The sequence below is a fragment of the Quercus robur genome, chromosome 6 (genome assembly GCF_932294415.1).
Source record: "Quercus robur chromosome 6, dhQueRobu3.1, whole genome shotgun sequence".
Lineage (NCBI taxonomy): Eukaryota > Viridiplantae > Streptophyta > Magnoliopsida > Fagales > Fagaceae > Quercus > Quercus robur.
The window spans coordinates 20,877,501-20,896,086 of NC_065539.1; the positions used below are offsets into that span (position 1 = coordinate 20,877,501).

Consider the following 18,586-nt stretch of genomic DNA (forward strand, 5'->3'; position numbering starts at 1 on the left):
TTTATGTTGAATTTAATTTTTAGCATGAACTAAATTTTCTTTATTCTAGGAAAACGATGTAATCTAGTTCCGAACTATGCTTGTTTTTCTATGTCAATTTGAACAAATTCTCTTCATGTCTATCTGATTTATTCTAAGCTTATTGCTTCTAATTAACTAGCCATTAATTAAATGATTTTGATCTTTTGATTTGCTGTCGAAAGAGGGAATTATAGGATAGATCTTGAATATTTCAGCATAGGTAAATATAGAGATCGAAAGACTTGTATGAACCTATGTAGTATTAAAATCGTTGGTCTTAATGCTTTCTTGCTTTATTAAATTGCATACTCTTGTGTAAATTGATGAACAAGAATGTTTCCAATTGACTGTCGAAAGAGGCTTTTGGAAGAGTTTGGAAATTGCTAACAAACAGAGAGAATTAAATTCAATTAGCTAGATGAGTAAAGTATAGTGAGGTATTAGGTGAAATCGATTTCCTAGAAGTTTCTTTCTCATTAAGTTGATTTTCAAGCAACATCTTTCTTTTTCTCTGCGTATCTTTTATTTAAATTAATTTTATTTTGAATTCCAATTACAAAAACCTTAGTGACTTCTCTAGATAAAATCGAGATTAGCATAATTTTGGTATTTGTCAAAAGTAAGTTACCAATCCCTGAGGACGATACTCTTCTCATCACTTTACTATAAAACTACGATACTGTGCACTTGCAGTTTTACATTGATCACCAATTGGTTGTTGGATGGATTGGTAAGGCACACGGTCCGACAAGTGGTATCATAGCCCGGTCATAGGTTCGAGTCGTTGGAGCTGCATTGTGAGGGATTTTCACAATTCGTTCCAATACCAACGGGCTTGGTCTACAATCGAATGCTATAAAAGATTTGTGCCCCCTCATCCTTCACCAATTGGTCGTTGGATGGATTGGTAAGGCACACGGTTCGACAACAATAAATCACCATTTTTATCTTTGGAAATTCAAGTGCTTTCGCTTTGTTTGTTTCGACGATAATGTTTTCTAGAAAATGAGTTAAGTATTTTCTATAAAACTCTCTCATTTTTCTATGTTTGGTAGCAATCTTAAATGAGTTGAAAAAAATATCTTAACTTCCCTTATTTAGCTTGTTGTGAGATAGAGTTGTTTTCCAAAAAAATTTATGGAAAATAATCTCTAAAAATAAGCATTATTTTTTCTATTGACCAAAAATAGTTTTCCTTTGACTAATCTTTTCTAATGCTACCAAACACTAGAAAATGCAAAAAACTATCTTTACACAAGATTTTCTATCGAAACAAATAGAGCGTTAATTAAAAACAAATCTAGAAGTCTTAGAGATCCATACGACACCTCAAGTGCTAAAACCAAACCACTAAATCTCAAGATAGAGCCACATCTAGATTTTAACAAAAAGAACAATATGCATTCTTATAATTAGAATTGAACACATGTGATTGTGAATATTTTATGATTGATTTTTCAAAGGATTAATTATAATTAATTATAATTAATTACATGTAATAATATTATTAGTTTACCTTTATTAATAATGCACATGTATATTTTGGAAAATTTTAGTAGATAATTAATTGATTATTTTACAATACTTATAGAAGGAAAAAAAGTTTTTAAAATTTAGGGACCAGAAAGAAACTTCATAGTCATAGTGATCAGTACGACACCTCATTTAGTAATCGTCATTTAACCCCACACAATGAGAAAAAACGTCATTTTATGACACAAATATATCACAATTTTTGTTGTTAGATATTCAAGTGCCAAATCAAAAACAAATCTATAAGTCTTAGAGATCAATATGACACCTCAAGTGCTAAAATTGGACCACCAAATCTCAAAATTAAGCCACATCTAGATTTTAGTGAACCATATGCATTCTTTCATTTAGAGTTGAACGCATGTGATTGTGAATACTTTATGATTGGGTTTTTCAAAGAATTAATTATAATAAAATGCATGTAAATAACTAAATATGTAATAATATCATTTAGTTTAACTTTAGTAAGAATGCATGTGCATACTTTGGATAATTTTAGTAGATTGATAATTAATTAATTAATTAATTTTCAAAAGTTAGAGAATAATTTATTTTCTTCCTTTTTAAATTTTGAATTGTGTTGTCTCTTTCTAACTAGGTTGGTTCAATGACATAGAGGTGCTGTCCTACAATGGAGTGTTGGTTAATGGCGTGCGACGATGCTCTAGTTTTTTTAATCAATTACGTCATTCTCATGTTAAGAGAGAAGGTAATAAGGTTGCTCACAATCTTACCAGGTATGCTGTACATATCTTAGTCTTTTATTTTGTGGATGAAAATGTTCCACCACAATGTTTTTCTGTCATCCAAACTAATTTAGCTGGATTTTCTTAGTAAAAGTTCTTGATCTTTCTTCTCAAAAAAAAAAAAAAAAAAAAATTAGGTTGGTTCATTTAAGATAATTAGAGGGATCATAGTTTATTTTAGGCAAACTTTTTTTTTTGTTTTATAATTTTTTTTATTGTATTCATGTTTGTTCAAACACTTAGAAGTCTTGCTAAAAGAAAGAGGCATTTGTTTTGGTATACGAATGCCAATTTTTTCTCTTTCCCATTAATATTATCCAATAATGTCTACTATCAATTCTAAATATATATATATATATATATATATATCGCACACTCTTAGTGCAATGGTCATTTCACAAGTACAAGGGCTTGTAGGGTGAGGGGGCAAGGGCTGGAGTTCAAGTCTCTAAGAGGGAGTTTTATACGCATACATAAGGAACTACGGAGACCTCGGTAGTGGTTGTCCCAACATGGGATTCTAGCAAAGACAGCAAGTCGGGCATCCTTTTTCCTAGCACCATTGCTTCAGGCACCTCGGGTAACTCTTGGTTTTCACTAACAAGAGCTATGGTTAACCTTGAGCTGGATGCTATACCCTCAGTCTCATCTGGACGGTAAAAGACCTCAAGATCCTCATCATGGACAAGGCTCTCAGTGCTTTCCCCCGAAATATCTTCTTATTTTCTTCGGATTGGGTGTCAGCTTCGTCATCCGAAGATAAGATTTCCTCAGCTACTAGCTGAGGATCTTTGAAAGTGGGGAGGTCTACGGGTTGTGTACCAGCAGGGGGAGGTTTCCAAATAAAGCCCTCAACGGCGATGTTAACCAAGGCAAGACGCGAATCCTTGGCCGTGATCACGGGCTTGGACACTTGGAGTCGGTTGGATATAGGTTTGAAACCAAGAATGACATGTACTGCCCAAAGTTTCCCGTCTCGGTGTAGGAAAATCTCGGATCTCAAAACTTTGTTTAGTAAATCAAAATTTACCAAACCTCGTCTTTTGGTGGTGGCCTTTTTATCTGAAGAAAGAAAAGAAATTTTTGTTAATCATCTGTTTAAGCAAAATCAAACTAATGGGTAACGAAATAAAAAGTAATAATAATAAGCATTTAAAGTATTTGTAGCTTTCCTAAAAAACACAAAGTCTTAAGAACGTCCCTAAACTATCCCACTTGGAATGCCATCTGTGGTTGGGCAATGAGGTCCATCATGCCATTCCCCAGAAACGATAAGAAAGTCCTTGTCCATGCCTTTGTTTGTCTTGGGGAGACAAGAAATCAGTCTAACAACAAGAACCCTAGTTTTTAGGTAGTAATTTGCCTCATTATTCTTTTGGCAACTATAGATCCAATTGATGTCGTGATAGGTGAGGTTTATACCTATTTTTTCGTTCATTGTGTCCACACTACCTAATATCCTAAACATATTTAAGACGCATTGAGTAGGACAAAGTTTAAATAGAGTAACTCTACCCATAGGAATCCTCATTCCTCTCTCAATAAAGGCTATCATCGGAATCACAACAGCTTCAGTATGCCTTTTCTCATGCCATTCACCTAGGTTACAGTGTTGTATTGATATGTTAGTAGGGATCCTATAGTATCTCTTAAACTCCTCTTTGTGTTTGGGAGTGTCAACCAAATTAAAAAATCTATCCATGTGTGAAGGATAAAAGGTAAAAGAGGAGAAAAATCTATGAATGCGAAGGAAGAAGGAAGAATTAAAAAAAAAAAATAGTACTAATGTGCACTTACAAAATTTGGAAAAGAGTGGCTCTTTAGGCAAGTTATCTAAAGTGAGGAGTGATTGTTTATTCTTAAAAGGAAGAAATGGAGATAGGAGTCCCCTACCTTCCTATATATATAGAGGGTGAAAAGGTGGGGGCAATTTTCACGCTCCTTTGGTTGGGGAATAAAGACCGTACGATGTTAATCTTACTGTAGAACGTGGGGGATAGCGAGCCACTTAAAAAATTTATTGAAGGGCATTGTGGTTTCCAAAGCGTTAGGAGTGTGCTTCAGTCAGTTGAAAGGACGTTCTCATGTGGGATATTCTGAAAGCATGGAATCAGAAGAAATGGTTCCAAGTAGACAAAACCTCTCTCTCCTGATTCGGGAACGGAGAGTGAGGTTTTGGGGGGCTATTGTGGGGGGGACGAGGATCAAAGGAAGTTAATGGAGGCCATAAGAGTAATTCCGAGGAGGGGAACTATACAGAGAGAACTTGTTTAACTAGTAAGGAGTTTGTGAGGATGCTACTGATGAAGATATCAAGGATTCCCACTTAACCTCGGGAAGGCTAAGAATTTGGAATGAAAGAAGCATGGTGTAATCCCCGGGGAGACAAAGGTAACTTGGTTCTAAATAAGGAAGAGAAGAAAAAGGAAGGACAAGACAGCCATCCCATCCACATTAAATGCACTACAACCATTTACCTAGTCTCATTAATGGAGAAATGACCATGAAATGTGTCCCTCATAGCTCATATTTTGTTGTAGAAACCTTCTAACAAGGTCTTGATGGGACAAGCATCAAGAAAATTTTATCTCAACCCACCAAATTTAAGATCCAGATGCATCCTTTCTAATTTATATAAAGCCAAGGAGCACTTGGATCAAGGGGGACTAGAGATGGTGGGAAGAAAAACAAAAGAAAGAGAGAAACCATTCAATTGTACTTTCATCCTCGGACTGAACTCGAGGACGAACACTTAGCTAATTTCTACGCTATTTCTAATTGAATATTTCCACTTCGCATAGAAAATTTAAGTTTGAACTTTGTTTCATGTTGCACAACGGGTATTTCAAGGTTGACCTTGCATCCCATCTCTTTAAATTCATTGTGTGAGTACACTGTAACTTAATTAAAACCAGTCTTAATTAACTGATCTACCTTTCGCCCGCCACACACACACACGTGTGTGTGTGTGGGTGGAACTACATACATTTTTGAAATTGTCCTTAGTATATAGATAATTATTTTAACATTTTCAAAATTTTGCTTACAAAAATAAGAGTTGGCCCTCCAAATATTTGAATTAGTCTAATGATGTTCTTAAAAAAAAAAAATTATCTAATCTATATATATATATATATATATATATTAATATACAAAGCTTAGAGAAAGTTCAATTAAAATTTCAAATTAGAGTCCAATTTTGCGCCATGTATCCTAAGTTATTTATTTGTAGAGAGAGTTTTATTTCCTAATTTTAAAATCAAATGTGGGACCACATCATAAATATTCATCCAAATGAGTTATTGAGTATAAAAACCAAAGAGTCTAAAATAAAGAAATCGTAAAAAAAAAAAAATGCTTTACAATAACAAAAATTTAGAAGTAATAAAAAAATAAAAAAATAATATAAACATGGACAGTTTACATTTTATAACTAATAATATTTTTACAAGACTTTTTAAAGAGTTATCAAAATATAAGAATAGCTATCAATAGTGTAGGGATGAAAGGCCTAAGAGTATGTATTGGGCCGTGGGCCTTGTTCGAGGACGATTAGTGATCCGAGGACAGCTAGACGATAGGGAAGACGTAAGAATCAGAGTGCCGCGAAAAAACTATAATTGCGAAGGTTTGGGAAGGTAGTCCGAGGAGGAATGCATCATCGACTAAGCAAAGCAGAGGTCAGAAGGATTGGTTTGCCCTTTTGGGCAACATTTTGAAAGGTTCTACTGATAAGGATAAACATTGGGGAAACATAGGACAAAGGGAAGTTAAGAAATATCTAAGGGAAAGCTATTACCACCGCATTGAATGCTCTGCAGCTAACCCTTTGGCCGCATTAATGTGGTAGTGATACTTGAATAGTGGCAAACAACCTTACAACTACTTCCAAAAACTTCAGAAAGGTGCTGATGGGACAAGAGCTAGAGCCAAAGCCAAAGCCAACAACTTGACCTACACGTGGACGATGGAGATGAAGAAAAGAGGGGTATATAATAGAGAAAGATGCCCCACTGTGAGGGGATCGGAGAGTGGAGAGAAAACACTGTAACAACAGGAATTAGACTTGTAACCAAATTCAAGTGAAATATACACAAGAACCAATTTCCTCAGATTATGCCGATAACGATTTTCTTTGTATAAAACCAGTTTATCTTTACTTTCTGGTCATCTGGACTAACCATAATTGTTATCCAACTTATTAGAGCCTAGTTTTCTGACTCACTCTCTACAAATTCATTGTATTGGGCTCTTTAGACCTAGATCCTTTTAACTCTTGGGCTTAGGACCCAAACCACGCCCCTACAAATAGTATTTAAATTATATATATAGGAATTATATTATGTATCTTATTGTATATTAAGTGTATCTATGTATATGCATGGGGTTACAAGCTAGTAGTTATAGAGATAGAACTATATTTTTCTCAAATTTTTATTGTAAAATGTGCTATTATATATGTTAAATATTTGATAAAGTTTGGCACCAAATATGTTTAGATCTATCTTTTTCAACCTGTTATGTGGCGATCAACAAGCCATTGACTCATTAAAAAAAATCATTTGACTAATACTGCACATGAAATGTCTCTTTAATTGCCACATTATGGGTTAGAGTAAATATAGTTTCAAATATGTTTGGAGCCTAACTTATTCCTCCAAGTTTTGGATCATTCATGTTTTTGAAAATTTCATTAGTTCAATTCAAATATTTTTTACTTACTTTAGTATACAATTTGATAATTTGTATTGCAATGAAACTTTTTAAGAATTGCACTATGAAAATGGTAAAAAATGAATTTATTTTATGAAAAATTGCCACCAAATATAATTTTGATTGAAAATACTAAATTTTTTTTTTTTTGGGCATGTGTATGTATATATATAACTTATCAAATAAAAAAGTGTGTATAAAACATAAATATGTATGTCTGTGGTTGTCAAATGATTTCAAAAAAAAAAAAAAAAAAAGTTAGGGACAAAACCTCATACAAACTTAGGTTAAACTAGAATAAAATTTCTATCTTGTATAAAAAAAATCTTAAAAAAAAAAAAAGTTAGGGACAAAAAACCAACCTCATATAAACTTTTGGAAAAAAAAAGAATATTTTTGCATAATTTTATAGTTAAAGATATTCATTACCAAATTTCTTATAAATATGTTTCTCCAAAAAAATAAAAAATAAAAAAATTCATATATATATATACACACACACACGAGCGGAGCCACGACGTCGTTCTTCTAGTACGTATATAATACCTGTACGACGCTAATAACAGGCGGTAAGCATTTTGGGGCGAAATACAAGCGGTTCGTTTGAACTTTGAACTTAATCCCTCTCTCTCTCTCTCTCTCTCTCTCTCGCGCTCTGTGTGTGAATTGCGTTTCCAATTCGCCATTATCGTGGAGGAACAAAACCCTAGACAACTCGGTTCATTTAGACAAAATTTCATTGTCCCTGTGAGTTCCCGCCTTTCTTTTTACCTCAGTTTTATTATTACTATTATTATCAATCTTCGACGCCTTAATTTCTCTATTTTTTTTTTCTTTGAAATAATTTATATAGGTGATATATGAACATCGTTTAATTTTGTTGTCTCAATTTCAGCTTTCATTTTTGTTATTTGAATTCTTTGCAGCTTGCATTGTTCATTTGATCATAATAATTATTGGAAAATCCATCATTGCTATTGTTACTTTTTTGTTGTAGCATTTCACCTAGCAATAAATCTGTTCTATGTTTTTGTATCAGTGTGATTGTAGAATACTTATTAAGTTATAGGAGAAATTTATAAGATTGCTATTAGATTAACTAAGATTTAAGGTATTGAATGTTGGGCTTTTAAGAAGCACATTTTCATAAATCGAAACGTGGCTAAAATTAGAAAGTTAAGGTGTATAAGTGTAAATATATAGAAAGATGGGATTTGAAATGAGAAAATTCACTTAAAGATAAGAGGGAGAGCGATTAATGCAACAGTGAGAAAGTTAAAGTTGATTCAAATTGAGGGAACAAAAAATAAAATTAATAGAAGCGTGGAAAAGGATGTGTCAATTAAAGAAGTAATAGAGAGTGTAACTTTAGATAGAATAGAATGATGGAAAAGAATACATGTGCTTGACTTTGACTAGTATGTTAAGGATTTATGGTTGATCCCAAAAATTTTAGGACAAAAGCTTGGTGTTTGTTGTTGTTATTGTTAAATTTCTTTCTCTTTGATATTCAAGGAAAGTATCCATTGGTTTGTATGCAAGTGTTTAGGTATAGTTTAACAGTTCCTTCAAAAACTTTTAATGGGCATTTGAAAAGTCTTTCATGGCCTTCCAGCCAAGGTTATGGTGTTTGGAGTGTAATATCTATATTAGTTGCACTATTTGAGATGGACATTGAATCCTATAGGAGGTGTGGTACCTGCCCATTTAATGAATCACCTGAGTACTCTACAGTGATGGTCAAGCAAATTGCAAGTCAAAACAGACAATTGATATCAACGCATTTGTCAGGTTGGACTAAATGATGCTATAAGGAGCCATGTTCCCTTGGTGTGGTACCTGCCAATTTGAGGAATAACCTGAGTACTCTACTGTGTTGGTCAAGCAAATTGCAAGTCAAAACACTTGTTTGATAATCAACACATTTTTTAGGTTGGACTACATGATGATATTAGGAGTGATTTTTTTATTTTTTATTTATTTATTTATTTTTTTTATAAGTATTAGGAGTGATGTTCCCTTGAAGTAGGTTTCAGAAAACTCAATATTGCAGTACCTCCATAATGGACTTGTGTTTGACGTGTATACATTAGAATCCTATCTACTGCACTTGTGCAGGTACCGTGTATCTATTTATAGATATCATTCATCCAGCTTCCCTGAATTTGATATTTTCATATTTTATTCTTTGTCAGCTTTAAAAAGGTCGTACCCTAGTGCACAAAGATTCCACTTTTTGTGGGATCTGGAAGAGGTGTTTGATAAGTAACCTTATCCCCAATTTTTTTTTGGAGAGGCTGATATAAGCTGCATACCTATATTTGGAGTCATTTCTTTTTGTTGTTGTAATCTGTTATTTGCTAATTTTTGTTTTAAAATGCTTTCTAGGACAATTTACTTATTGATGTGGTCTGACTCTTAGGAATCTGCTGAGCTAGTGCAGTTGAGTGTTTGGCAAGTACTTGCCATCTTTGTTGACCTTCTTTGAAGCAGCTGAAACTCAATCTTTTAGTGAAGCATAAAGTTTTAGTATCTCTTATCAATACATACATGATCGCTTTAGCCTCCTACCTCCTTCTCCCACTTTAGTAGCCAAAGAAAGCATGGACTGATTTGATGGTTGCACCCTGAAGGAATGAGATGCAGTTCTTTAATCATTCTGATCAAACTTTTCTGTCCATAATTTTCCATTTGATTCAGAGCTGGAAAGGAGGAAGACTGCATGATTTTTTAAAATGTATTTATTGTAGAATGCCACTAAAATGACACAAAAATCCAAACATAAGTAAGAAAATAGATATTTAAGTATTTTTTGTTGTAATTTCTATTTATTGTAGAATGCCACTAAAATGACACAGAAATCCAAACATAAGTAAGAAAATAGATATCTAAGTATTTTTTGTTGTAATTTCTTTGCGTGGTTCCTACCTATCATTTTTTTTCCCCTCGGTCCCTGCAGAGGGTGGGGAATAGAGGTTAATCCATTACCATTTTCCTGATCCAAATCTTATATATATATATATATATATATATATCTCTTTTTTTGCCGGGTCAATGACAGAGTTGTTTAGAATTAACCCATTAAATGGAAATAAAACTGTTACAATACATATGTGGCACATGATTAACCTTTCTAGTGTTCATGTGTTTACACATTGCATGTTTCTTGAGGAGGTGTGATACTATTCTCATAATTTAACCATAAATATATGTCCTGTTTTATGCAGGTTCTGTGTCATCACTGCCGCCTTTGGCTCTGAGCAGCAAATTTATCTCCCTTACTTTACATGAGGGTTTAATGCTAGAAATTTAAGAGCTATTTTAGGGTGGTATCATGAGAGGGTGGCTTTGGTCAATTTGTGTATACCATTAATTTTTAGCTGTATATTCATGCGGCTAGTTTAATTGACTATAATGGTACTCACAGTCTAATTTTTTTAGCTCCTGGAAGCTTATGTTATTGAGAAAGATTTGCATATTTGGTGAGGATGTATCTGCATGTCTCCTAATCATTCACTCAATGATGTGAGTTGTCAGGTGATGGTTATGGATGGGCCACTTGACTTGGCCAGTTGGGAAGTTGAAATATGAATTGGCCCCATCAACAAATCATATAATTCTATGTAGACTTATACAAATTCTATTGACTCAGCTATAATTTTTCATTTCATTGAAATGGGGATCACTCACTTCATCTCTTCAGTAAGTTTATAGGTCATAGGAATTTCACACAGAATCTTGTGGGCATGTATGGCATTATTAGCTGACAAGACTGACCCTTTTTACAATGTCAAGTCTCAAAAACATATGGCTCCACTTTGGTTTTAATTATAGCATGTGCAGGTCCAGAAATTGTATATTCAGTCCTTTCTGTCTTTACTTGTGGAGCTGGCTAACCCATTCCCATATGTTGTTTACTGTAATGTACTGAGGAAATGCATTATGGTGGTCTGGCAAAATGTCCAAATTACGCTAGTGAATATATGCTTCATCAATATCATATTTGTATGAGAATTGTAACTGCAAATTGCATTGGATATCATGTGGGTGTGTCTCATACTGGCATCAATGAGGGGACATGTTACTTTCTTAGGAAAACAAACTAAGTAACTAACATATCATTAAGGAATTTTTGAATTCAAATAATTCTTCGTTTTCTGTGGTTATGCCCATTGTGTATGCTAGAATGGTTTTGAGATTTACACTATGACATCAAAATTTCTCTTATATCTTATATTTAGAGTGACTTGCATTGATGGTCTAATGGTATCTCAAAGAAGTAATATCATTATGGTGTGGATAATTTATGCATGAATCCCCTTCAATGTGTGCCAATGAACTCATATTATAACATAGCAAAAAAAGGGGGGTTTTGTTGGGGGGGGGGGGGTGGGGGGGGGTGGGGGGAACAAACCTTGGGTTCTCACTAGTTTTGTGGGTTATTATCTTATAAGTTTGAGTTCAGCATTGGTATTTATTATGCTTTAAATTATATTTTTCCATAAATTTTGGTTGGCATATTCTGCAGTATAATACACTTAAAAAGCAAGATAGTTGAGCTTTATATTGAAATTGCTATTATTTTCTTCATTTTAATAAATATTATTAAGAGACTGTGTACTAATTCTGTTACATTGTCTTGTAGGGTGACTCCATGACGGACTCTTCAATTTGACCAAGCTATGGCAGTTGGGTATTCTACACTATTGTATTTACTGGTGATGAGTTTTTGAATGTTCACCTTCTTATATGTTATGTATTTATTTCATTGTTAAGCTTCAGATTTCTTATTCTTTGTCTAGAGATTAGCCTTTCAGATTTCCTACCTCGTGCTTCTCAAATTAGTTAGCCTAGCTGATTTTATATGGGATTTTTATCAGCAGTCCTGGAGCACATATTGGATTGACCATAAGTCATGAATGTTCATTCATCACACATTATCAGGGGAGAGGTTAGGCATGTGGGTTTTTTTGTTTATTTATTATTATATTTTCATGTTGGGATAAAGCTTACATGTGATACCTCTTAATCCAAAATTCACATGTTCCTGTTCTCCGCCATTTGTACTCAATAAAAAGAAATTTTCATTATATACAGAAGAAGGCTATTTGACATTAGGTTGGACTGCTGCAAAATACTAAAATTTAGTTGACCAGTGAAAACCTTGCTCTCTTGATGCCAAGGATGAATAATCATATTGTTGACATTATGCTTGAAGGCACCCCCAAAAAAGCAGTTGGCAAGACATAGCATGAGCTCAGCACATCACTCTCTATTTAGTATTATGTATTTTAAACTGTTTACATGGTGATATCAATCATATGATGATGCATTACATGGCTGCTTAGGTGTTTCATTACTGTAATGTTTGAGTCTGCTGCAATACTTTTATTTCTTCCACATTTTTCATTTAAATTAAAGAGTTGAACAAAAAACTAATAGGTGGTTTTTATGGCTAGAGGATCAGGAAAGTTGGTTCATGTATTAGATTCATGATAATGGTTGTACAGTCATACAATTTTTAATTTCAGTGCTTGGACTATGAATCAGCCTCTTTAAAAAAATGGGGGTATATGACTGCATACCAATCACCTCTCTTAGACCTTGCAAAAGTGGGAGTTTTGTGCAATATATAGGACCTTTTTAAGTGTTGACTATGATTATATATTTATTTATCTTGGGTAAATTACATAATTCTCCTATAGTTTGGGGTGGTTTCAAATTAAACCTAAGATTTTAATAAGTTTTAATTAAAACCCTGAAGTTTCTAAATCAGCTTGACTATCAACTAGAAATAAGTCTAGAAACAATTTTTCTCACAATTCTTTCCACAATTACTGAGGTGGCAAGTTGTTAATACTTAATAGTAGACAATAAAGTGATATTAGTGGTGGGCCCATATAGAAATCAATAACAACATGCCAACTCAGCAACTGTGAAATATGTTGTGAAAGAGATCGTTTGTAGCAGTACTAATCAACTAGACGGAATGGAAATTTACGTAAGCAGAACTTGAAACTTATTTGGATAATAAAAATCTCTCCATTTGAATTGCAGGAGGTAATTTGGCACCAAAAAAGCTTACTAAACTGCTTAAAAAATCTTATGAGATAAATACATTTGATTAAAAATGCTATCATTTTATAAGCCTTCTAAAAAAAAGTTTATTCCTCCCCTAAGACCTACTACTTCATGTTCATATGATGGATCTTGTAGTACCCAGAGTCTAAAGTGCAGTTTACTTGAATTTTTCTTATTTTGACTCAAACTTAAAGTACAGCTTGAATTGGTTTTAAGGATAACTTTTGAAAATTTAAGATTTTTAATTTGTAATCAATCCCAAAAAAAGGGGAAATTATATGATCTGTCCTTATTTTGAGTAGGATTGCAGGACTGTGATGTTTGTCATGACTGTACTCCAGAAAAGTTTTGGGAGAAGCATCTCAATATCATAAAAGTTGGAGAAGGTTTACATGGTTTGTCATTAAGATGAGGTATCTACACTTTTGTCATTAGCTCTTTCAGGTTGTACAAACAAGATTTTGATAGATATAGATAGGCTTGTTGCCTGCTATGTATGAATACATTGCAGATTTATTTGTCCTAAATTGAATTCATGTCATTGTTCCATTCTTTTTCCCTTATAAAATTTAAAGTATATCCCCTCTTGGAGGTTGTAATCGGTAGAATGCCGCAAATCTTGAGAGGATGAACTGCATGTCACATTAGCACAGGCATCATTAAAAGGAGAGTTGAATGTTTTTCTGTTGTACTACTCAATAGGGTACACATGGTAGAAGCCCCAAGATCACATTGAAAATGTGATCAACAGCAAGTTTGAACGGGTAGCTAAAAATGATGTTAGCCCTGAGACTGAAATTTTCTCCCAAATAATTCGTTCGATCAAGTGCTCCATTATTTGAAAAAAATACTTTTAAGAAAAGTTCAAAAGTCTGGTTGTTTGGATGAGAACTTAGAAATCCTTTCCCCACCTTATTTTCTTTTCTAGCTTTTCCACCTCAGCTAAAGTATCACCCTCCAATTATGCAAAGTTGCGGACTACCACCCATAGGAAAACATCAAGAAAATTGTTAAAGACAGCATATTGTGATTCACGTGGAGAGGTCCTAAAATATAGAATAAAGAGCAGGGAATTACCTTACACGCCAAGTGTTCAGACTTATTATAACATACTTTTAGCCTCCAGGGTTTAGATTGGTCATCCACTGTAAAATTGAGTCTATTTCAAATTCTAAGTGGAAGACAAATGGGCAGGGGGGAAGGGGGGAACAATTTAACTGCTAAACCCGCATTCTTTGATGATTCATATGCTCAGTATCCAACTATCCTGAATTTCCATAACAATAAATCTACAGACACAATAAAATTTCATAATATTTTAAACAATTGTTGAGCTTACAGTTTGTAATTGGTCTACAGTAAAAGCGCTAATCATAATTTACTACTTAACACGTTAGAAAATGTTGTGTGTATAACATTGTTGTTTCCATAAACCACCCTATGGCATTGCGACCAACTACAGTTCAACATCAAGAAATGGGTGTTTACATGAAGGTAGGCAAATCAGGAGGAAGAAGAAGAATCAACAAGACAAAGCTCTGATGATTGAAAGTACATCTAAACAATTACATAAGACAATGGAATGAAATGTATGTACACTCCATGAGAATGATTAAACAGAGAAAATTATAGGGAACGTTTTTTTTTTTTTTTTCTTTTTTTTTTTTTTTTGGGGGGGGGGGGGGGGGTGGTTTCAACAACAGAGTCTGTTATTGATTGGATCAAGGGAGTCCCTTTGCATTTCTGGGGTAAAGCTCCAACCTGCCCTTGGCCTCTTGTAACAATAGGTCCAGTGTTTCATCCTGGGTCATGGAGGATTGTTTGGATGCCCATTCCAGCACAGTGAGCACCTCGGCCTCAGCAAGTTCCTTGCTGTCTGGCACATGCAACGCAATGTAGCATAGAAGTGCCAATGCTGAAATTTGAACAATTTGTTCTCCAAAATACACCAGCTGGATCAAGTGCCTTGCCCCTCCGGCACTTATTATTGCCTTTGAGTGATCAATGTGGAGGTAGTTATCTGAGCAGGCGAATTTTGTGAGGGCAATTGAAGCCTCTCTGCAAACCTCAGCTTCTCGCTCATCGAGAAGCTGCACCAGCGGGGCAATAATTCTTGTCTCTGTTGCTCTGAATGTCCTTGCCAAATTTCCAATAGCCTTGACACATGGGATAAGGAGGTCTGGGTCTTCCCTCTCAATAAGCATTAGCATTTGATCAACAACAGCTTTGCAGGCGGGTGAATTGGGCTTGAAGGCAGATCTTCTCAGTTCAGCATCTTTCTCTGCCACTGCAGTGATCTCCATCAATGCCATGGCAGAATTGTATTTAACATCATCGGGCCCTTTCTCCAGGAGAACTGCAAAGCATAACAGCGCTCTTGATTCAGTGATGCTGCGGCAAATGGCCGAGTTTTCTTTGGAAAGATGCCAAAGGGCTCTTGCTGACATTGCTTTCATGTAGGCCTTGGTAGCAGGGTCTTCCGTTTCCCTACCCTTAAGACTAGCCCCTGGAAGAGAAACATTTTGCTGATGTTGGGGTTGATGGACTTGAAGATTCTGCTTCGCATTGTCGTGGTTGCTGCTTGTGGGATGGCTGCTGATTTGAGTTGAATCATTCCCCTGCGGTTCGAGTGGCTTGGACTGTGACCTCATGGCCATGGTAGTAGTCACCAAATTGTGCATCTGACTTGGGCTCTTATTCCCCAAGGGGTGAGGAATTTGACCGTAAAATTGCTTGTCATCCTCGTCATGCACCTGGCTCATGTTCTTGGGGTTTGGATTATTATTGCTTGCCATGACAAGCGCATGAATTGTTGCGGCTTTGATGCTAGTAATAGCATACTTACTATGCTCTTGAACTGTCTCAAATGCAAGATGACTCACCAGCAATCGAATTATGTTGTGCTGGGCAAAAAGATCTTGGCACTTGGGGTAATTAGCCACAAGCTCCGAAACGGCCCAAGCCACAACACCTTGCACTTTCATTGGACCTTCTTTGAGGATTTTCGCAAACACAGTACACACGCCGGCATGAATCATGTGTTCTACACTTTCAGGGTCGCGTCCCAGTAGCCCAATAGCCTTGGCAGCGTTCTCTTGCCCATCAATTTTCCCCTCTTTGACCAATTTTAACAAGGGTAAAACCCCGCCTTCCTCTATGATAAGCTTCCCATACCGATCATTGTCCCTAGCAAGCGAAACCAATGAAGCAGCTGCATCTGATCGGTCCTCAAGCGAACCCGTATAAAGAATCGCAATCTGTTCCCAAATCAGACACAAAATTGGCTCGTTTGCTGCTATAGGAGGCAGCCCTAAGTACTCGCCACCGCGATCCCCAGCCGGAGCTGATACTCGGAGCAGCCACGAGACATCTCCAATGGAGTTCTCAAGCTGGGAAGACATTTTGCGAAAGGCAGCAGTGGGGATGATGGTGAAGACACGCTTCATGATGCCGTTGGCACGGCATTTGAGCACAAGGGACAAGGCCTTTTCGAGGACTTGTTCCGTGTCTTCGATAATCCGCCTTGTGGGGCGCTCATAGAGGTCGGAGCTAGCTCTAGCAGCCTGGCGGAGCAGCCCAGCTAGCTTCTCAGCTTTGGATTTGAGCTCCCCACAATCTTGCTTGAAAGCAGAAGCCTCATCAGCAGCCTTGCTCACTTGGTCAGCTAATTGGATCGGCTTTGCCAAGATTTGTTTCACTAAGTCCGCCATGCCCACCACGGCGGACCAACCCCAAAAACCAAAAGTCTCTGTTGTGGTTGACTCTAGGTAACTAGAGATCAGATCAAGGAAAGACGATGGGTTGGCTTGGTTTTTGGAATAGTTTTTGTCCCTGATAGACGGAGAGGAATTAAAGTAACTAAAACTTCAAAGGGTGAGGTGGAGATGAGATGTACGAATGAATGAATTGGCCAAGTGTTTGATGATATGGGTCAGGGTTTACCTACCAGCATAATAAAAAAAACTAAAGAGTCAGGTGACGCTTGGAAATTGGGCTTTGATTTGGGCTACAGTTTTTTTTTTCTTTCTATTTTGCTGGCTTTGGAAGAGAGTTTACTCTCTAATGGTGGAATGGGTCTTATTTTTATAAGGTCTTTTTTTTTTTTTTTTTTTTTTTTTTTTTTTTAATAAGGTCAAATGCGAGTTTCTTCTTATCTTTCATTTCCTTTGCCTGACTTGGTTAATTTTTTTTTTCTTTTTTTTTTCTAGTCAATTAAATGTGTTTCAATACATTAAAAGAAAAGACAAAAAATTATTTCCTATGGAGTATGGACGGAAAAATCTGACTGGGTGTGGGACTTTGGATTGTAGCTTAAATTATGTAAATAGAATTAATTGAATTTCAATAAATTAAAAAGAAAAGACAATAAACTGTTAGCATCAATAGTGTTGTCCTCTCTTTTCTAACGACCTGTCCCACCGGGTCCCCTCTAGGTCCCGATGCGGTGTGGGTTGCTGTTAGCCCTGATTGGGTATTTTGGTGTACGTTTCCAATTATATTTTGCCTTACTTTTTTTATTTAATTTTTTTAGAATCAATATATTTTTCCATTCTGGAGAGGAAGATAGAATACCTGGTCTACCAATCATTTTATTGATCCCTTTTAATTATAAGATAAGATAAGATTAGTAATTTTTTATAAGATAAAGATGGAAATAAACATATATCGTATAATGTACTTTCGCTTAAGTGTTGGTTTGGTATATCTTATTTGACTCTTTTTGCTTAAAAAATAAGTTAAATAATGGTATAAAAATGTTATTTTTTAATAGTTTTCTTTTGCATATGAAAACAAGTTAAATAAGCTAAAAGAAATTGAGCATTAAAATAAAAAGAGCCAAACAGAATAAGCAAAATCATGTTATTCTCCACCTGTTTACATCGATATAGAAAGGATTTGTGAGTTTCAATTAGTTTAACTAATAACACATTTTCTTATAAAATAAAAAAATAAAAAAATAAATTTTTTTGTTATCGAATAAGAGATTTAAAGTTTAAATTCCACTTACACCATTAATCAAATGGTGTCATTGTAGGTATATGAAGATGATCACACCATTAGATGATATATTCTCATTTACTTTATTACACCCACAAAAAGGATAATTTGTTTTAGAAAAGGTTGCATTGATTGATGTAGGGTTGTAATTCTTAAAGAAGACACAATGAAAGTTGTCAATACCGTACCATACTGATCATTATACTGATATGAACATTTTTTTAATCACATAAGGATATAATTAATAGAAATCCTTCAATATTTAAGTTTTAAGAATAACCACAAAAATATACTAATCTTTGTAATCAAATGGTGCGTTTTTAAGTATATAAAGATGATCTCACCGTAAGATGATACCCTCTCATTCACTTTAGATCACCCACAAGAGGATGGTTTGTTTTAGAGATAGTTGCATTATTTAAGTCTTAAGAATAACCATAAAAATATACTAATATTTGTAATCAAATGGTGCCTTTGTAAGTATATAAATATGA

The 18,586-nt window shown here is 34.9% G+C and overlaps 1 protein-coding gene and 1 long non-coding RNA gene across 2 annotated transcripts; one reads left to right on the plus strand and one right to left on the minus strand.

Moving 5' to 3' along the window:
* Positions 1 to 7,521: 7,521 nt before the first annotated feature.
* Positions 7,522 to 13,643, plus strand: LOC126733210 (uncharacterized). Its single transcript, XR_007659642.1, has 2 exons — positions 7,522 to 7,760; positions 11,659 to 13,643. It is a non-coding gene; the product is annotated as an uncharacterized LOC126733210 (long non-coding RNA).
* An 819-nt stretch (positions 13,644 to 14,462) lies between these two features.
* Positions 14,463 to 17,142, minus strand: LOC126733209 (uncharacterized). Its single transcript, XM_050436421.1, has one exon. It carries the CDS (start codon positions 16,802 to 16,804, stop codon positions 14,816 to 14,818), a length of 1,989 nt encoding a protein of 662 aa, XP_050292378.1. The 5' UTR covers positions 16,805 to 17,142; the 3' UTR covers positions 14,463 to 14,815.
* Between the last annotated feature and the right edge of the window lie 1,444 nt (positions 17,143 to 18,586).